The 20,288-nt window shown below is 34.9% G+C and overlaps 4 protein-coding genes across 5 annotated transcripts; 2 read left to right on the top strand and 2 right to left on the bottom strand.

The window, feature by feature from the left end:
- Positions 1-90: 90 nt before the first annotated feature.
- On the top strand, positions 91-2,124 carry LOC124913693 (dnaJ homolog subfamily B member 6). Of its 2 annotated transcripts, none has more exons than XM_047454107.1 (6): positions 91-637; positions 929-1,022; positions 1,131-1,201; positions 1,286-1,342; positions 1,431-1,682; positions 1,778-2,124. In XM_047454107.1, exons 1-6 carry the CDS (start codon positions 533-535, stop codon positions 1,952-1,954), a joined length of 756 nt encoding a protein of 251 aa, XP_047310063.1. In that variant the 5' UTR covers positions 91-532; the 3' UTR covers positions 1,955-2,124. The 2 variants fall into 2 exon arrangements, with proteins under 2 accessions (XP_047310063.1, XP_047310064.1); XM_047454108.1 differs by having other exon boundaries at positions 215-637; positions 1,774-2,124.
- A 1,917-nt stretch (positions 2,125-4,041) lies between these two features.
- LOC124914894 (25.3 kDa vesicle transport protein) lies at positions 4,042-6,169 on the top strand. The gene is made up of 6 exons (XM_047455516.1): positions 4,042-4,227; positions 4,788-4,980; positions 5,120-5,280; positions 5,379-5,525; positions 5,658-5,734; positions 5,828-6,169. The coding sequence occupies exons 2-6, from the start codon at positions 4,793-4,795 to the stop codon at positions 5,909-5,911; spliced, it is 657 nt and encodes a 218-aa protein (XP_047311472.1). The 5' UTR covers positions 4,042-4,227; positions 4,788-4,792; the 3' UTR covers positions 5,912-6,169.
- A 184-nt stretch (positions 6,170-6,353) lies between these two features.
- LOC124914001 (protein PHYTOCHROME-DEPENDENT LATE-FLOWERING-like) lies at positions 6,354-13,486 on the bottom strand. Its single transcript, XM_047454459.1, has 13 exons — positions 13,100-13,486; positions 12,656-12,704; positions 12,516-12,580; positions 12,331-12,402; positions 11,976-12,059; positions 10,547-10,705; positions 10,373-10,471; positions 9,173-10,284; positions 8,750-8,979; positions 8,503-8,651; positions 8,167-8,205; positions 6,759-8,080; positions 6,354-6,673 (listed from the first exon to the last, which is right to left on the bottom strand). Exons 1-12 carry the CDS (start codon positions 13,256-13,258, stop codon positions 6,767-6,769), a joined length of 3,531 nt encoding a protein of 1,176 aa, XP_047310415.1. The 5' UTR covers positions 13,259-13,486; the 3' UTR covers positions 6,354-6,673; positions 6,759-6,766.
- A 1,713-nt stretch (positions 13,487-15,199) lies between these two features.
- LOC124915102 (ATP-dependent Clp protease proteolytic subunit 2, mitochondrial-like) lies at positions 15,200-17,754 on the bottom strand. Its single transcript, XM_047455760.1, has 3 exons — positions 17,622-17,754; positions 16,440-16,745; positions 15,200-15,880 (listed from the first exon to the last, which is right to left on the bottom strand). Exons 2-3 carry the CDS (start codon positions 16,738-16,740, stop codon positions 15,471-15,473), a joined length of 711 nt encoding a protein of 236 aa, XP_047311716.1. The 5' UTR covers positions 16,741-16,745; positions 17,622-17,754; the 3' UTR covers positions 15,200-15,470.
- Between the last annotated feature and the right edge of the window lie 2,534 nt (positions 17,755-20,288).

Below are 20,288 nucleotides of genomic sequence, written 5' to 3'. Positions count from 1 at the left end.
ATTATAAATTTAGAATAGAATAGAAGAGAATAGGAGGTGTAGGATGAGGCGGAGGGAAGCTCTACTAATACAGAACTTTCTGGAGACACAGACAGACAGTGCCAAACAAATATCTGCATTTCTTTAATCTCCGCCGTCCATCTTGGACCATTCTTACTTTTCTCTTTGATTTCATCATTCTTTTATCTTTTGCAAAATTTAATGTAGACAGACAGACAAACTAACACGTACACGTATAAATTAGCTAGTTTCTCGAGTATTCTTTCATGTCTTTGACAAGCATCTTCAGGGAGAGAGAGTCTTATTTCTCTCTCTGCCGTATTCAATAATAGTCCCCCCCCCCCCCCCCCCCCCTTTCTCTACTCGTAGTTTCTTCTAGTTTAACTTATATATATATATGTAGTGCTTAGGGAATTGGGATAGGGGTGTGGAAATTTTGTAGACAAGAAAGATTTGTTTTTGATATAGTTTTCATCATTCCTTTGTGTGGGAATTGGAACTGGATCTGAAAAGGGTTGTCCTTTGAGCGAATATGGCTTCCGGAAACGGAGAGAAGAATGATTTTTATGCTGTTTTAGGGCTTCAAAAGGAATGCACTGATGAAGAGCTAAGGAATGCGTATAAGAAGTTGGCTCTGGTTAGATTATTGAATGAACTCTTTAATATTCTCTTCTTCTGCATGTGATGTGAAGAGAGGTTTTTCCTCCTAATTTGGTCAATAACAACAACAACCACCCTATAATAAAAAATTAAAAATTTCACTTCTTTCCATCTTAAGATGATCTTTAGGTATTATTCTTGATTCTGTTTCTCTAGCTCCATTGTCATTGCCACTACCTTTCTCCCTCGATTGTTTGTTAAAATTGTAATGATAATTTGTTTTTGATCATGTCCTCTGCTGAACTATACTTATACTATGCTATTACAGAGATGGCACCCGGATCGGTGCTCGGCCTTGGGGAATTTGAAAAGGGTGGAAGAAGCGAAGAAGAAATTTCAGGACATTCAAGAGGCTTATTCTGGTTGGTAGCTTCTTGTTTCTCTTTCTTGTCCTGTTCTCCATTTTTTTTTTTGGATTTCTAAATAACAACGAACGTAGTTGTGATTGGAACTTGTAATGATGATGGCAGTACTGTCGGATGCAAACAAAAGATTTATGTACGATGTAGGTGTTTATGAGGGTGATGAAGATGATGCAAATGTAATCATCAAGTATTTTTTATTTTATTGAATTATGTTCTTGTCTTGGTATTAAATTTATTATTGGAATGAAATTGATTTTCAGGGGATGGGTGATTTTCTTAACGAAATGGCAGATATGATGTGTCAACACAAGTCCAATGTAAGATTTGGTTTTCCTCAAAATAATTAATATGTTTTTTTGTTTTGTTTCAATCAGTCTAATTATTGTTGTGTGGACGAATGAACAGGGAGGTGGGAATGAGAGTTTTAAGGAATTGCAAGATATGTTTGATGAGATGTTCCAAAATGAAACAAGTTCAAACTGTAATGAACATGGTGGGTGGTGGCCTTCTTCTTCTTCTTCTTGCTCGTCTAGTAGCAAGAGTAGTTTTACTGATCATGCCACTTCTGAAACACCACCAACAACAACAAACTCAACTAAGACAAAGCTTGGGAAATCAACTAGCTTTGATGCTCATTTCGATACATTCAGCTTTGGGGTCAGAGTCTGTTCCATCTGTTTCTTCCTTAATTTAACCAACAACAAAAATTAAAAAGGAAATTGATTTTGTTGTTGTTGTGATGTTGAAGACAGGTGCAACATCAAGGAATCCAAAGGTGGAAGGTGGGAGCAGGCGGAGGAAAAAGGTCTCAAGGACGGGCCGGGAGTAGAAAACATGTGTGGCCTCTCCGACAATATTGGAGATCTTCTTCATCTTCTTCTTCTTCTTCTTCGGCAGATTATTCATTTGTTATTAGGCAGCTTGTATGAGAGAAAAGAGAAGACATGTTTCTTTCCTTTGTCTCAAAAAAAAAAATATATGTCAAGATGCCAACTTGCAGACTATGTTTGTTTGTTTATTTAGAACTAAATCAGCAGATGCATTATCTTGATTTTATTATAAAAAAAAAATAAAGATGTCTTTATTGACCATTGTTTAATAATTGGTTGCAGCAGTAGAGATAGGGATTCTGGAGTATTTAACTTATTTTAAGATGGGTCTTCATCTAAAATCTATATACAAACTAAAACTATAGCACGTGGGGGATGATCCCACTGGGGTCACAAATAATGTTTTAATGACTAATAAAAAAATTAGTAGATAATCAGACAATGACCTAATCTAATCAATCTGCTTTACAATTACATATTCAATAAAATAAAACACCTTTGTGTAATTAATGCCCCATCTCTGTGATTGGTTTTAAAAATTGATTAATAAACAAATTTAAAACTATTTGAGGAATTTTATTGGTATCTCGATAATTGAACGAAGAACGAAGAAGCTTAGAAAGTTCGACGCTTTAGGTATCCAGAAATGAAGAAAAATGTTGAGCCATGGGTGGAATTTGCACTAGCTAGAGGGATTGGAAGAAGACATGAACACAATCATCTCTTCTCCTCTTTGTCCAAATGGGGGAGGACAATCCTTTTCAAGGGACCCCTTATTGTTTAGCTGATTCAAAATTCATTATTGTGCTTGTTTCCTAAAAATAATTTGATAATATTGATCTGTATTCGAATAAAAACCCTGTTTTGAAATATATGCATAAGAATTTTTGGCTTAAGAAAATGAGTTGCAACTAGATGGAAAGCAAGCATTGGTACTTGGTAGGACCAAAAGAAAGAAAATGAAGGGTTACAACAACACATAAAAAGAAAAGAGCACAAGTTGAGGAACATTAAAGGGCAAAGATGCAACTTGACAATATATTATTAATGAAACTTTGAAATCTAGGAAAGAAAAGGTACAATAAACAATGATACCAACGTTATCCACAAACTGCTCCCAAGTCTTAATTGGTTGGAACACACAAGTGGGTGTGCTGTGGGCTACCATTATTTAATTTTTAATCCTTCTATATGTTGACTTAACAATTAATAATGCCTAATTCAAGATGCCTTTTCCCTTTCCTAATCAATATTTCTTGTTACATTCTACATCAATTCATGTATTCATTTCTTATATGATAGTGGATACTCTATACTCAATTCAGTGTTCGAGCACAAGAATTCACGTTTTAAGGTCATGAGTTCGAATATATACCGCCAGAACTCTACGAAAGTGAGATTCAAACGACCATGGTGCATATTAGTTTCTCAAAGCAAAGCCTTAGGGGCAGTATCTGAAAAGATGGTTGAAACACCATTAGAGATTTTTCACCAAATATTAAGACATCTCCAGATTCAAGTGTTATTTTGTCTGGATTAGTTAGAAGCAATGATCGAGCTATCTCAACATTATTATTTATTTTTTTATCCTCGGAATGCACCATCTATATTTTTTTTAATTCAATAAATTTTAGCATGCTCAATTGAAAACATGGATAAACACTAATAATGTAATAGGATATCAATCTAACTTTTCAGTTCGTTAAAACATTGTAAGTAATATTTAATATAATCTATTTAAATAATAAAATCAATTCAAAATATATTAATAGCAGTAAAATGTAATATTTTTTTTTGTTTTGAAAAAATATCAATTTACTTTTTACTTTTTTATTTAATAAAAAAAATTGTTTAAAATTATTATTATGTTAAATTAATAATTTCAAATTTTATTTTAAATATTAATAATTGATTATAACTCAGACTATTCTAAGGGATAAGAGTTATGCCTTACAAAATTAAAGATCACAATTAATAACTATTATAACATTTTAAACTGAAATTAAAGTCTGGCTTCATAGATAAAAGTTTAATAATTATTATTATTGATTGTAGTTGGATATCCAAATAATTTACTAAATAAAATACGCTATAAATATGTTTTGTAGGAATTAAATGTAAAATTAATATTTTTAATATTAAATTAAAATACATGCAAATTAATTATAGGGGAGATCATTGATCGATCGATCGTCGTAATTGAGTCGCTCGCCCCGACTTTGCATTTCGACTTTGGATCTCAATTTTGTAGGCGTCGGATCCTTTAGATCACCGGGAATGCTTTGAGCAAAAAAAGATCGCAATTCTACTAGAGAGAAGATCTAGGGGGTGGGCATTAGAGAGGATCGAGATAATAAACACATCAGCTGCAGGTATCAATTCGCATCCCAATTCTACTCAATGTCTTCTTTTTTCAATTACCCTTCTCTTGTTTTCTATCAATTTTGTTATTTTCTTGTTCGATTTGTTGGTTTCTAAATGGGTTTAGGAACCGTGAATGAATTTCGTGTCATCTAGGGTTTACTCTCAGCTGATTTATGGTTGTTGTTCTCATCTCATTGAATCTGATTTGATTATCAATTGGGAGTAAATTGAGGTATTTCATGATTGTATTTTTTATAAAAGAGATTCGTGCGAGCGGTAGGATCGAGGTTTCTGATTTCCTTTACTTCATGACTTTCATGATTACTATGTTACATGTTTGTTTCGATGCTTCCAATGGATATATGACCAGAAAAAGTGAAATTCCACTATAAAGTTACTGGTTGTGTGAATTGTGTTCATTGAAAGTAAGCAATGAAGCCCAAATATCAATTTCATATTATTGGATAATTCAGGAGTAAACTATCAAGAATGTGTTTGGTTCTGTTGAAAATGATCTATGAAATGCTTTGTTATGTTATTTACTCACGTTGTTGGTCTTATGCAACAGAAAAGATGGTGAAGCTGACAATGATAGCTCGTGTTACTGATGGACTTCCTTTGGCTGAGGGACTGGATGATGGTCGTGATTTGCAAGATGCTGAGTTCTACAAGCAGCAAGTCAAAGCTTTGTTCAAGAACCTATCAAGAGGCCAGAATGAAGCATCAAGAATGTCTGTTGAGACAGGACCTTACATCTTTCAGTATCCTTTTTCATCCAGAAATGCCAAACTACTCTTTCTCATTTCCCTCTTTTGTTTTACCTGTGATTCATTCGATTATTACTGATATTCCTCATAGAATACGATTATTGTTGCTTTATTTTCCTTAATCCAACTTCAGCTACATCATTGAAGGGCGTGTTTGTTATTTGACAATGTGTGAGCGTTCGTATCCAAAGAAACTTGCCTTTCAGTACCTGGAAGACCTTAAGAATGAGTTTGAGCGTGTCAATGGAAGTCATATTGAAACTGCTGCTAGGCCTTACGCTTTTATAAAATTTGGTACATTTTATTTTCTTATATTCTGCATCCTTATATGCATATTCTTACTATGTAGTTAGTTCCTGGACTTTACTTTTGTTCTTTGTTTGTCTCTGAAGATACATTCATACAAAAAACAAAGAAATTGTACCAGGACACACAAACTCAACGAAATATTTCAAAGCTGAATGATGAACTCTATGAAGTCCATCAAATCATGACTCGCAATGTACAGGAAGTCCTTGGTGTAGGCGAGAAGCTGGATCGTAAGTTTCTCATTGTTAAATTTGATCAGTTTTTATTTTCCTCTGCAGCTATTTACCTTAAACTTTTGGTAGTACAATAATTTGTTGTAAACTGAAGTGCATGTTTGATTGATGGGAAATATAAATTTGCAGAGGTTAGTCAGATGTCTAACCGCTTGACATCCGAATCTCGCATATATGCTGACAAGGCCAAAGACCTTAATCGTCAGGTTCGTAAATTTCATCAATATGTGTGATTGATATATGCATTCTTCCTCCAAAAGTTTCACTCTTAATTAGGGTTTGAACTTTTTTACTTGCAGGCTCTAATCCGGAAATGGGCTCCTGTTGCAGTGGTCCTTGGTGTTGTCTTCCTTCTGTTTTGGGTTAGAAGAAAAATCTGGTGATCGTTACCAGTTCTGTTCAAGTTTTTGCAGATAATCTGTTCCCAAAGCCCTGTGCATTATTTATAGATACAACAACTCTATCATGATGATGTTTCAGTGTTCCCCACCATGTTTTGGCTTTTGGGTTTTATAGAACTTGTTTTTTTTATATATCTTCTTTGTTGAGATGACTGACTGGATAGAGACTCCACCAATATATGAACTGGGACCATTTTATTAGACATTATTTTGTTACCTTTGGCTTTGGGATGCAATGTTGATTTAGACTTTATATATTTGCATTTGTCTAATCTCTGGTTTGATTTTCAATTATTTTATGGTAATACGCCAGTTTGAAAAAATATTGCAATGTTAAAAATAGGAAAAGTGTTCATTTTGCTTCATCGTTGAATCAAAAAGCAGCCAGGGCTCTTATATATCAAAGTATTATCAGATATTATGAAAAGAGAGAAAGTTATTTAAAAACTCCCTGTATTCTGGGATAACTATTCAGAAGAACAAATATGTACATAACAATAAAAACACGCCCACAACAAAAAAACATTTAAAATAAATGTTACGGTATTTCTAAAATTTACCACAAATGGAAGAAAACAAGTTAACAAATCCCACTTATTCCACAGCTTATAAAATCTATATATTAAGCTCACATTACTACTTCTGATTGGGGCTTGAGAAGACTCTAAATGTTGTTAGCAGGTAAACTGCAGAACACCAGCTTCATTCAGCTTCATTCAGTCCCCCCTTTTTAACAGCCACCACCTGGTTACATGTCAAAGAATCAGAACAATTTATTAACGAAACCATTAGTTATGCAAATGGAGGGTTATGAATTCGGAATTGTTACCCCTGCCGCTATGAGTTGTTGACGTTATTGCCCTTGTTGACACCTTGTAATTCCGCAGAACCCCCAAGAGTCTGAGGGCTTGCAGGAGATAATACTCCAGAGCTCAGCTGTGGGCTCATTGGAGATCTAATTTGACTCAACTGCTGAGGGCTAGCCGCCTGTTGTTGTGTTCCTCCCATTGCTGAAGGAGAAGCCGCCTGTTGTTGTTGAGAGGAAGAAGAAGAAACAACAGCTTGAAGAGGAGAGGTGGTTTCTTGCGACAACATTTGTTGTTGTTGGTGGAACGGTTGCTGTTGTTGTTGCATTTGCTGTTGTAATTGCATCTGCTGCTGTTGCTGCTGCTGTAACTGCAACTGTTGTAACTGCTGCTGATTCATATACATATTATTCATGCCAGGTATCATCTTAGGGGGGCCCATAGCTGACCGCTGCTGCTGCTGCTGCTGCTGCTGCTGCATAGAGTTGAGATTCCCTCTATTCAAGGCTTGACCAAGCATGGGAAAACCAGACCCAGCACCAGGAAGATGATGCATCTGCCTAGCACCTGAGGACACCCCCCCATTTATGCCTCCCCCAGACAACATGTTTCCTCTGCTCTGAGCCAGCCTTATCTTTGCCGCCATGATTTGTGCCTGTGTTAACTGTCCTGATCTAATTGCATTGTTAATATTCGAGGCCTGTCCTAGATTCATTGGATTCTGACCCATGCCCGAAATTGGTCCCATTGGAGATGATGACATGGCCCTCGGCCCGACGCCTCCCCCCATTCCCATGACTGCGTTTCCAAGACCGCCAAACCCAGCCATGTTATTATTACTCATGCTCATCATTCTCCTTTGTAATGGTGGTTGTGGCTGTTGCTGTTGCATCAGCTGAAGTTGGATAGATGAAGGCTTATTATTAGACATGTGATTATTATTGTTATTAACCAACTGTGAATTCACATTCATTTGGGACATCACATTTGCTGAATGCATGGATGATCTCTGGAACTGGGATGGTGACTGTTGTTGAATTGAAGGATGCTGTTGAAGTGACTGTTGTTCTGGTTGCTGAGGTCTCTGAGACGTCTGCAAGGCCTGAGTATTCACAGGTGGCAACATTCTTGTATTGGCTACTCCGTTGGGTCCACCAAGAGATGATGAATTACCACCATAAGTATTTGGCTTCGGAAGAGCTTCATTGTTAAGTTGACCCGAAACAGTATCAGGAAATTGTTGAATCTCTACAGATACGTTAGGCTGATTGCTGGCTGGATGACTAATGCGGCCAGGTGGTTTTGGTTGCACATGATCTTCCACAATATACCCTTCTTTTATCATCTATATAATGCAAACAGCACTTGTCAGATTTAATATGCATCAACAAGAATTTGACAGTAATTGTTTTTTACCGAAATGACACATACCAGTGTGCATAACTGTGCTGCAAGTAAGTCCGCATAATGCTGTCACAAGGTATCAGAATAGCAATCAGGTTTACAAATCAATAAAATGGAAAATGCAGGCAATAGTGATACACATCTCATAAAATGAGACGGATGGATGGCATATACAAGATCAGAAAAGAAAAATCAAGGGTGTGTTTAGGCTAAAGCTCAGATCAACCAATGAGATCTCTTTAGAATAGAACATAAAGATAACCAAAAAGACTATTATCAGCCTTCAATAATTTCTATGTATTTACCATCATGCATGCATTATGATACAAAAAAATAATAATATTTGCAACTTCAGCTACTCACAGCAGTTGGCAATGTAGGCAGATGATCTTCGGCAGCTAAGTATTCATTATCATCTATATCACCATAATGCATGGCTATCATCCCATCATTTGATTTATCAGACATAATCATTCTAGTTCGTACTCTAGGGACAACAGAAAACCCATTTCCTGACATTCAAAAGAAAGATATTTCATCAGGAAAAAAAGAAAAATTATGTTACCATATTTTGATGAATATACAGTAGTTTTCAGGATCCAAAAAAAACCTTGAAGTATTTGTTCGGTCTGTACAAAATTCAGAACCCTTGTCTTGCAGACATTCATGTTACCCCCTACAAGTGACTTCGATAGAGGCATTGTACACGTTTCATCTCCAGTATTCTCATTATTGGAATCACTAGAAAGAAAAGATGCAATCTTTTCTGCAGGGAATTTGCCAGGATTCCTAACATGGTAGTTTTCCACCCCCTTGTTGGTTTTACGATTTAGCTGAAACCTAACAAGGCAGATAACAGAACATTAACCTGGTTTTCATCAACATGCTATTGATTTTCAGATTTTTATTTTATCATGAAGAAAGTTGTTGTCAGATTTTTCAATAAGAAAATGTCATCAGACATTCATCTACTCCGAGAACGAGTATTACAATTCAGAAACACAGTATGACTCTTAGTTGGATAGAAAAATACCTGGCGGATATAATTTCAATCTTTGAGAATCTTTCCAGCACTTGTTCATCCAAGACAGTATTTCCGACAGGAGGACTGTTAGCTTTGAGGGGAACACTCATACTACCGACACTTGCGGGGGAGCCAACTCCGCTAATCACTGGGGTCTTTGGTAGGGCGTTTGATCTTCGTCTGGCAGCCATTTGTGCCTGATGTTGGCGCTGCAAGGAATCATTAGCAGATGAAGTCAAAGATGTGGGCACCGAATTGACTGCAGATTTATCCTTCTGGGATGCAGCAAGCGCAGAAGAGGTTGCAGCTGCTCCATATTGTGAGAATTCTCCAGATTTTGACGACAATGGAGATTGTGGGAGACCGCCAACAGAAACTCTGGAACTCTGCGCTAGTTTTCTTTTCGGAAACTGGTCATCCTTCCTAGGGTTAGAGTTCATCTCAAGAGGTTGCTGCCCAAGGTTATTCCATGGAGTTTGTGGGAAGTTTGATCTCATGAATGCAGTCTGGGGTAATATTCTCTGCTGAATTCGAGCCTGTTGGATATCCATTTGGTTGGTTTCCGCTTCCGATTTGTCAAATCTCTCCATCTCAACTGGTTCTTCCTTGGCAATTCTCATTCCCTGATAATGCATCCCTCTTGCAATTGATTGCTGCTGCAACTGACTGTTTTTCCACTGATCAGTAATCCCTTGGAAGCTGTCTATTTGCTGATGTGGAACAGCATCAGCATTTGTAGGCATGACCCTTATTCGCTTGCTTAAATTGGCTAAGGGAGAGATTGGCCTGTCCTGATTATCCCTCTTTCCGTGAACAGAAGCAATGGAAGAGTTGTTAGCATATGTTGCATTATTATCTTGCATCATCATCAGCCTTTGGTTTGTCACTGCAATGTGTTGTTGTGATTGCTGAGCTGTCAAAGGTAATTGAGAAGAAGGATCAGTTACAGCATTCTTGATTCTCGATGCCATTATATTGGTTATTGGACCGACATTCTGAGTAGAAATATTTTCGCGGGCGTTTGACGTTTCTGGCACAATATCAATACAGGCTCGTTTCCCAATGCTTTCTTGAATCTGATGCAGTCTCTTTCTACGTAAATTGCCTAAACCTAGATTAAGCTGTAAATGCAAATTCAACCTATAGTTAGTCTATAAGAACTACTCCTTTCAGCTGAAAAATCATACCATTCGATTTCAGATTCGTTACCTTTTTAGAAATCGGGCTACCACAAAGTCGGTCCAACTTGGGAGTAGGATCCAGACAAAGTTGCGGTTGCAAAACTTTCAGAATTCTGGACTCTACTTCCTAACATCAAGATAAACCTCATTTAATATATAGTACAAATCTAGCAAGTGAAAGGAGAAACTGGATCTGACTTACCATCAGATCACCGTAAGTCCAAGTATCGTCAGAGATCAAAGGGACATCCTTCACAACATTTGCTAGAGACATCCTAAGACGCACTTTGTGCACGATAGGGCGATCAGAAGAACGGGGCATATTCCTCACTTCAGGAGTGCACTTTCTGTAGTCTCGCACCTGAAATTTCAAACCTAGTTGAGAATCTGCTTTAAATATCTACAGCTTGTTTAGCCTATACTCACCAAAGATGTCAAGAAGTACGTATGCCCGCCCAATGACAACAATATAGTATGATATAATGAAGATATAAAGTAACCAAACAAAATCAAAATCACAATATAAGAGTCATGTAAGCTCAGTAGCAATTCAAACACGTGACAAGTCATATTTATAGCAACAGTAAGGCTATGTTTCGTTCAAGCCAAAGTGGAATAGAGTTGTAGTTGGGGATACAAATCCAAATCATTGATGGTGACTTAAAATAAGGAATGGGAATTGAAACTATAAGTCAAATGGAACTGAATGTACATGATTGCTTAAGTTTCAATTTCAGCCTTCCCATTTCAGAATTGCAATTCTATGATTTCTCCAAACATAAGAATTTAATTGTAATTCTTATAAATTGAAATTGAAATTGAAATTGAAATTCTAAGTCTAATTCCAATTTTACATATCCAAACATAGGCTTAGTGGAATCCTACAAGACACAATCTTTATCTCAGCTTAAATGCCTTTTCTCTACCTAAAATAATTTATTGAAAATCTGCAAGCAATCAACCATCTCTAGTGATGAATCCGAGATATTTTCCATCTGCTAGAGCTCTTATCTAACGATCCAGTTATCAAATTTGTTAGAAACATAGTTCAATGCCAGGAAACATATAGAAAGGAACCAAAGTGAATCAAAGTCTTAAGATTTACAATAGATCATTGAATAGTCATGCCAGAAATACATATTTCACTCTATTGTGATAATCGTGTGCAAGAATCATCTTTCTCGTGTGCAAGAATCATCTTTCTCGTGTGCAAGAATCATCTTTCTTCTTTCCAATTAAGCAGCATCTAGATGTACTCACTCACTCAGACCAAGACCATGAGCTCGTTTGATCTAAAAGGTTTTGGTTTTTTTCTAGATTTTTTCAAAAAAACTCATCCATCACATCACTACCATTCTAACCATCAAATCACTTCATTCATCAACTAAAATACCAAAATACCCTTACCTTACTTTTATTAAATTTTAATTTTAAATACAAAAGGACATTTAAAATTCACCCTTAAAAAAACTCAAATACCCTACTTTTTTTATCAAACAAGTTTTTTTCTAAAAAGTCAAAAAAAATCCCAAAAACCCAAGATCAAACAAGCTCCATGTGTATAAAGCAAGTAGGGTTGACAATGTTTGCGATTTGTTTATAACAAGTATTTCATCCTTCAGGACACTTACCTCACAGACTATCGTCCCTTCTACATACTTGAGAGGTAAAAAGTCGTCAAGAATATCTGCAGGAAGTTGGCCACACTCAATCGCCTTCACAAAAAAAATGTGATGAAATTCAGGATTAATACAATAGAACCAATGCCAAACACATTAAAGAGGAGATGTAAATCTTCATAACAAATTAGCTAAAACTAAAGACAGTAAGCACAAGGACCTTCACAAAAAGTTGCATATATATTATTCAACTACGTTTTAAATAATCACTGTTTTCATGCACCACAAAGCAAGTGAAATGCCAAACAAACCACTTTCAGAAATATGAATAATTAGAGATTTGATGACAATGAAGACAAGACCCTACCGTGGAGAGAATTTCAGATGTCCGATCATATGAATGTACAAACTTCTGAATGTCTTGATTCCCTGACTCATGCTGAAAACACACAAAATAATAAAGCATTAGAGGAAAATTTTGCAAAAACTAATTGGATTCAGAGAATTCTGCTTTTGAATGCCATTTCCATGTAAAAAGTAGCAACAACTGACCGCTGAAGGTTTTGTAATAGCGTAGCAATCTGGAAATAGGCTGAACACAAAGGAAACTTCACATTCTGCAATTGGGGAAACAATCAAGCTCAACATTTAACAAAGAGGCAGAATATATAACTCCAAACAAGATTAAGTACCAGATATTTCAGAGACATCCACAGTTCCACTCCCACATATGGCATTAATCTGCATAAGATGACGAACCAGGTCAATTTAAAAGAACAATAACTAAGCTGATTTTTCATGTTTCTTAGAAGAAACCTAACAATTCTTAAGTAAAAATTTGCTGCTTTACGCTCCACATGCTTTTAGTTCGTTTCTGTATAATTTCTCAATGATCATAACAGACTGTTTTCCTCAGAACTGATAATTTCTTAAAGCAGCGAAATTTGATCTTAAAACAAAATCTAAGATCGCAACAGAGTTTAAGATATGTACATAGTTACAGAACTGATGGGATGGATCGTTCCAGAAATTCAGTTACGTAAAATGGGTTAAAAAGTAAACAATAACCTAATAATAATTTCAATTTGTGGAATCAATCAAAGTGCGGTATAACTAATAGAGAACGAAGAACACACCTCGGGCTTCCGAACAGACGTGGGAGTAAATTCATTGTTAGCGACCACCCGAATTCCTATCGAACTGTCAGCCACTTCGTCTTCGGCGGTGTCCCCTGCATGCCCCGGCTTACGACAAAATCTGGTGCCTTTCTTCGAGATCTTGAATGAGATTCCCATGGAGCCGATTCAACAACAATTTAGGTTTTTCTGAAGCTCTGTTTCTCAAGGAATCTAACAATCATCGAATTGAACCGTGATGTGGGTTCGTGAAGAAGAAACGGAGACTTGGAGAAGAGATTTGATTAAAATGAAATGAAATGGAAGATTGAACACTTATGAGACAGAAGAACTAGACAACGATAGCTTCGTCGGACTGAGATTTTGCACAACCTCTTCAACGCGATCGACTCTGTTTGATTTGGAATAAATAAATAAATAAATACTTCTTATATTTAAAGGTATATTGGGAATCTGCTAATGTGAAAATCATTTTTGGACTATTAAATATTTTGGTACATATATTTATTATTTTTATTTTAATTGAGATAGTTAATAAAAAAAAAGTATTTCACATTATTCAATCTGTAATCAAATTAATATTTTTATTTTATTTTAGGAAATTAATCAAGTACTTCTCACTGTACCTACCACTGCTTTATGTTATTTTATCATTATGAATGTAAAGAAGAAAACGAAAGGAGAAGAGAACTTCGTATTTTGGTAACTTTCGTTGAGTCATGTTTAACCCTGAATGCTATTAATAGATTCTACAGCAATAGTCCCTCGGACTCGGAAGCGGAATGGATAGGGATAGCTCGCTTACTACCTTCTGGTCTCATCCAGCGTCTACAGTGGAGAATTAGTTGTAGCGTGGAGGCAGAAAGAGGAAAAGGAAGAATGTTGCGTCAATCTTCTTTTCGCTCTCAAAAGCTTGAAATAGTTTATCCTTCGGGATTGGCTATTTCACTAGTCTTAGTTCGATGAAAGTAGCCTGCAAAGTTAGACAAGATTGGAATGGGCATAGGAACATGTATTGATGTACCAGATCGGCTAATGCTCCCAGGTTGATGCGATGTATTCCACCAGTTTACTGAAGACTTGATTATTGGTATATCGATCGGTCCAGCACGGATTGAAATAGGAGCCAGTTCGACAGGAAGCGGGTCCTGATTATTGGAAGCCGCCGAAGAACTCAGCAATCCAACTAGCAGCTAAGTGCTTATTGCTTGCCAAGGATCCTACTTCTACAATTGGTAGGTCACCGGGTTATTCAAATAAGTCGTGTTTTCCGTGGTTTTCCCATGTTACAACTTCTGTACCAATTCGGTCGACTTAATCTCTTTTGAATATGATATATTTCCTAGTAGTGAATAATGATTACTGTAGCATGAACTGCACCATTGACGATGCAGAACCAGCTGGGACAGCTTCCTGATTTGCAAGGGCATGTTCAACAGAATGTCAGCGAGCTGATCAAGTGTAGAAATGTAGCGAACAATCAACGCCTTACGAGCCACTTTTTCTCGAACAAAATGGAAATCAATTTCTGAATTGGTTTCGAGAGCATTCCGCCTGTTTTTGGCGACTTGAACTTGAAACCCGATTCACCGCCTAATTTATGGGGTTATTATAATTCTCTTCAGGCTTGAAGACTGGAAAAATCAACTCCGATGATTGTCAAGTATTGTCGAAATTCCTTGCTCCCACGGGGAGGAGTAAAAAGACTGTTTTGTCCCCCTCGCGATGAGAGGAAACAAGAAAATATTGGTAGCAAAAGATCCGGTTTCTGATATAACTTAAGGAAATTGCCTAATCTTCCTATAGCATTATCTGATTTGAAAATTGTGATGCAAATTATAGAAGAGTTTAATTCTACTTAAGAGTTTAGAGTTATACAAGAATACTATGAAAATGATTTCCCTTCTTTTACTACTTTCTCTGTTTGTGATTGCATTTTTCAACATATGAATGGAATGTTCTTATTTTCTATATGTTCAGAATATGACCATCCCAAACTACATGGTATGTGATCCTGAATGCAAAAAACTACTGAGATGTAACTAGAGTTTTGAAATACTTTGGTGTTGTTTCTCCAGGATAAACATGAAGAAAATCATCAGCACAAAATACATGGTGGATTTGTCATTAAGCACGACTCAAATCAACGATATGCCACAAATTTAATTTCATCTTTTTTGTTTAAGGAGATAGCCACGAAGCATAACCTTCCAGTTCAGGCCAGTTTCTCTCCTCACCATTTTAAAGAAGACTAATAATCCAAATTATATAAATGGGATGTACTGAAGTCTGTTTCATGTTTGGGTGTGAGAATTTTTCTGAAGAATTAGTTGTTGCAGGATTTTGTGGTCAGTAATGACATGTTATTCAACTAAACTTTCTCGGGTGCATTTTGAACAGCATCAGCTACCAATTCTTCGGGACGTTGGTTAATGACCTCATCAATTAGCCCGAATTCCTTGGCCTCTTCAGGAGTCATGAAATTATCTCTCTCCATACTCTTCTGGATTACTTCTACAGTTTGTCCAGTATGTTTGGAATACAATGCATTCAATGAATCCCACATCTTAGCCATCTGCTTGGCATGAATAGAAAGATCCATAGACGTCCCACTGTACCCACCAGACGGTTGATGAACCATAATCGATGCATTTGGGAGAGAACGTCTTCCTCCCTTTGTTCCTGCAGCCAACAAGAGTGAGCCCATCGACGCAGCTTGACCCAAACACATCGTGTTTATGGGACATCGGATATACTGCATTGTGTCGTATATAGCAAGACCTATCATACATAACAACAAATTAAGTCTTCAACATAGATCGACTAAACAAAGAAAGCCATATTCCATTTTTAATAATCACAAGATCCTTAATTTACATTTAGTTTCAAATAACCCACCATCCAATCAATAATTTAAAAACATATTTATATTCCTCCTCTAATGTCTTTTACTTATATAACTTACATCAAACAGTATTTCATGAAAACATAATCACTTAGTTATTCAAATAACCCTAGATCAAACAAGGACCAATTGTTTGGGATACAAAGAAAAGAAACACAATTACTTACTTTTTTGCAAAATTTGGACACGAGTAACAAATTTCATGTCAAAATATTGTTGAAGAAAGAAAGAAATTATAAAAGTAGTGATGAGTTATAGGCCTAATTCCCTTCATAAACACATACAAATAAAGAATAAAAGGTTCTATATTTGGTTGGGCTTTTCTTAATAGACACATACAACTAAAGAACATATGTTTACCTGAGATAATGATTAGTAGTTTTTATAATGATAGTAATGAATAATGTAGAAAAAAGCTAAAATAAGAACACAAACCTGCTGTAACAACACCTCCTGGAGAATTCATGTACATGTTGATGGGCTTGGAAGGGTTTTCAGACTCGAGGAACAGAAGTTGAGCTACAACAACATGGGCCACATCATCGGAGATAGGCCCGTTGATGCAAATGATTCGTTCCTTTAAAAGGCGAGAGAAGATGTCATAAGCTCTCTCACCTCTAGAAGATTGCTCAATTACTATAGGAATCGTGTTGTAAGACCTTTTTGTCGCTTGAAAAGAGACCGGTCGGCCAGCATTTACAGCCAATTTACGGGTTATCCTGAATAGGCTTCCCATGACTACTGTGAAAGAAATGTTAGAGAAATTTGTCAAATAAGCTAAACTGGAAGCAGTTTTTTCAGATTAACCATACTTTAAACAAATAAGATTATCAGTTTCATTTTCTGATTGTCAAAAATTCTTACCACTTGAACTACCCTAATGATTAGTGCTTAGTTATCATACTTTCCATGGATGCCAAATTAGTATCCTAGAAGTAAAGTAAATTACCACAAAAAAGTTAAATAGCAGACATCGTCACAAGGTTAAGCCATAATGACCAGCAACTAGATCACTTCCTAAAGGATATAGTATGGTAAACAATGAGTTGAGGAATAAAGACCTCCACAAAAGAGTGTTCAACAAGGATTGTTTGAGCAGCATCATATAGGCAATGTTCTAAAGAAAGGTTATAGCTCACATCTAACCTCCTATAGGACCGTGAATCATATAGAACAGTGATTAAGCATACAAGTACTCAATCGAACAATAAGAAAGTTTTTATCTGCTCTCTACTTTCTGAATCTCAATTCTCATGCCATTCTACTGATGAAAAAAAAAAGATGGGGAACGAAGAATCCTGACATCCAATTGAAGCCAGGGTTTGGATTTACATCGACTTTCTTGCTTCAAAATAAGCAAGGCCAAACAAATTACAAATGAAAATAAAAATTTCACTGACCTAGCTGACAAATCCACCAAATTAATATACATATTGTCGATTCAAGCTCTCGCTCTCATACAAAAAAGGAATAAATGAATGTTCAAAATCATTTGACATTACTAATCATGGAGAAATGACATGAACTGATAGTGTTTGATCTAGTAGAAAATCGACAGAAACCATACAAGAAATCAGCAAGTAAGGATTCAAAGAAACGAGTAATGTTAACACGTACCTGATGCGAAGAGGCTGATAGTTCTAAAGAAGAAATGATGAATAGGAAGAGAGAGATCCGCGAGGTTGATTTTGATCGCGAAGTAGGCAGCATAAAGAGAGAAATAGAACAAAACAAAACAAAGGCAGGGCAAGGAAAATCTAGATTTTTAGAGAAGGGTTTTTACTTTTTATGAATTGATATTGAAAATTTATTCTTATTATTATTATTATTCATTTTCATATTTAACAACAAAACGTCATTTATTTATTTTAACCCAGAAATATATATATAAAAAAAAAAAAAACTTCCAAAATCATTAACAGAATAGATTGGGGACAGGAAATGCGTTTACCTCCTTTATACCACATACTCAAAATAAAAATAAATATTTTTTTATAAAATTATATAAACAAATTTTTTAATATTTTATATATTATAAATTTATATTATTATACAAAAATAAACTTTAAATTAAAAATAAATATATTTATGATTATATATTTAATTATGTTTATTAATGTTTGGATTATAATCTAACATTGGGGCGAAGTCGAGTGGCCTCAAATATCATTCTTGGCCCCATCTTAGGTTGTAGATTAATTCGGATCGAAAACCGTTGTGCAAATTATTTATCCTCTGACATCTTCTCCCTGTTTCTGAAACAAAGAAACGTGTTCATAAATGGAGAGATCTTCGAAGTAGTGTCTAACTTAGGTAAAACAATAACTACCGATCATCCTTGCTACTACTTATCAGAATTAACCGCGTAATCAATCATTCCAAATTACTGTGAGACAACTTAATAAATAGTCTATTTCCACACACTTCATGATGACATTTATTGTTTCTTCAGTGTATTTCGAAAACAAACAATTTATAATTTTTCAGTTTTTGCGAGTTGATTGACCTGAATATTAAATTCATTAGAGGACAGGTAAATCATGAGAGAATTGCTAGGGTAAACAGTTATGCATCCTTTAGTACCCACAACAAGTAAGACTGAAGCCATAGATGAAGCTTCCCTAACCCTAAGCATATGGTATTATAGGACATTTAACTTGAGCAACTTGCATTTGATCATAAATAGTCATGCCTGACATATATTAACAAATTATGAACACGTTTCTTTGTATCAGAAACAGGGAGAAGAGGTTATAGGATAAAATTCTCCTTTTCTTTCTTTAGTTATTTTTAGATTTAGTAAACTCGTAAACCATTAGAACATGAATGAAGTATCTTTTCGCGGCTTGCAAAGGCCAAGCCAAGAGTAGGCCAACTAGTTTACGGGCAACAGTGGCCAACAAGTATCCTCCCGACTCCTCCCAATAGACTCTCCATAACTTCATTTCTGTGAAAGAGAAATTTGTCAATAGTAAAATCAGAGATAAATAGTAGAGAAAGTGTTATATAAAATATAAAATAAAAATATTTTAATTAATAATTTTAAATAATTTTAACAAAAAAATCTTCAACTAATCCTTAAGTTATGTTGAAATAATCATGAATATTCAATTTACATGTTTTATATTGATTTTTTATGATAAACTCATACCAATTATTTATATGTTTTTTTTTTCTGTTTTATTTTAACAAACTTATTTATTTTTATTTTTATTAATTTTGTTCATCATTATGAATTAATGATAAGTAGAAAATATTAATAAAAAAAGTATAGGATAAAATTTAAAAAATTAACATATAAAAACATTATATAAAAAACTAAATATATTTTACATTAAAAGTTAAATGATTTAATTAATTTTTTTTTTAAAATGGAGTTTTTGAACCCAATAGACTATATATTGCGTTTATTGGAGATAATGGGGTAAAACACCCATTATGCTTTTGAGGATGGATGTGAGTTGGACTTCAAAAACTCATTTTGAGTTTGAAATCTTCCGTCTAACCAAATACCAATCAATCATATTTCACCTTATCTTAAGGAATAATTGATATTTTTTTTTATCTGAACTCTAAATAAATTCTATATTCTTTTACAATGAGTAGTGTTCATGTTAACAAATAAGTTCATAACTCTCATTCACCACCAAATCATTTCAATCAATTAAAATATCATCAATTTATTTTTATTAAATTGTAATTTTCAATAAATAAAAATGTTTTAATAATTTATTATCAAAAATCCAAAATATCTCAAGCTTATTAAGTGAACCACGTTTGAAACCGTTAAAAATAAAATTTCGTTTAGTATAACTTTAACAATACATAACCCGAAGTTTGAGATTTAAAATAATATGTCCTAAATTTCAATTCACTCTATTTAAAAATTATGTTTCCTAATAATTAGACTAGCTGTTTTTTTTTTATTGAGAAAGAATTTACATGCAATATAAGACCAAATTCTATACAGCAGGGCATATATATACATATATTCCATACTTAGTTTGCTAGAGTAATTTAATTATTTATATATATTATTTGAAAAAGAATATAATATATATAATTATTCGTTGTTATTAAGTTGATGAAATGTCATGAAAAGGTTAGTGGCCCTGGGGAGTATCTAGAGATGCTTGACACGTAAGTTGTGACCCATAAAATTCCTTATGATCACGTTAATTATTATTATTATTATCAAAACAGCATCCACACACATGAAAATGAAAAAGGATTAATGTTGCATGCCACTTTTACGTGTATAATACGTGGACGCTTTTTCAATTT

This window comes from Impatiens glandulifera, chromosome 9 (genome assembly GCF_907164915.1).
Source record: "Impatiens glandulifera chromosome 9, dImpGla2.1, whole genome shotgun sequence".
NCBI classification, from domain to species: domain Eukaryota; kingdom Viridiplantae; phylum Streptophyta; class Magnoliopsida; order Ericales; family Balsaminaceae; genus Impatiens; species Impatiens glandulifera.
This window is presented reverse-complemented; position numbering and strand designations above follow the sequence as displayed.

Bases quoted from the DNA above. Each gene is read 5' to 3' on its own strand.
- LOC124913693 (XM_047454107.1), top strand. From the start codon at position 533: ATGGCTTCCGGAAACGGAGAGAAGAATGATTTTTATGCTGTTTTAGGG. The intron at 1,023-1,130 runs GTTGGTAGCTTC...TGATGATGGCAG, and splicing joins CATTCAAGAGGCTTATTCTG to TACTGTCGGATGCAAACAAA. The intron at 1,343-1,430 runs GTAAGATTTGGT...ACGAATGAACAG, and splicing joins TGTGTCAACACAAGTCCAAT to GGAGGTGGGAATGAGAGTTT.
- LOC124914894 (XM_047455516.1), top strand. From the start codon at position 4,793: ATGGTGAAGCTGACAATGATAGCTCGTGTTACTGATGGACTTCCTTTG. The intron at 4,981-5,119 runs GTATCCTTTTTC...ATCCAACTTCAG, and splicing joins ACAGGACCTTACATCTTTCA to CTACATCATTGAAGGGCGTG. The intron at 5,526-5,657 runs GTAAGTTTCTCA...ATAAATTTGCAG, and splicing joins TGTAGGCGAGAAGCTGGATC to AGGTTAGTCAGATGTCTAAC.
- LOC124914001 (XM_047454459.1), bottom strand. From the start codon at position 13,258: ATGGGAATCTCATTCAAGATCTCGAAGAAAGGCACCAGATTTTGTCGT. The intron at 12,581-12,655 runs GTACTTAATCTT...CCCCAATTGCAG, and splicing joins GGATGTCTCTGAAATATCTG to AATGTGAAGTTTCCTTTGTG. The intron at 10,472-10,546 runs GTAAGTCAGATC...TCTTGATGTTAG, and splicing joins GGACTTACGGTGATCTGATG to GAAGTAGAGTCCAGAATTCT.
- LOC124915102 (XM_047455760.1), bottom strand. From the start codon at position 16,740: ATGGGAAGCCTATTCAGGATAACCCGTAAATTGGCTGTAAATGCTGGC. The intron at 15,881-16,439 runs GTTTGTGTTCTT...TATGTATGATAG, and splicing joins AGGAGGTGTTGTTACAGCAG to GTCTTGCTATATACGACACA.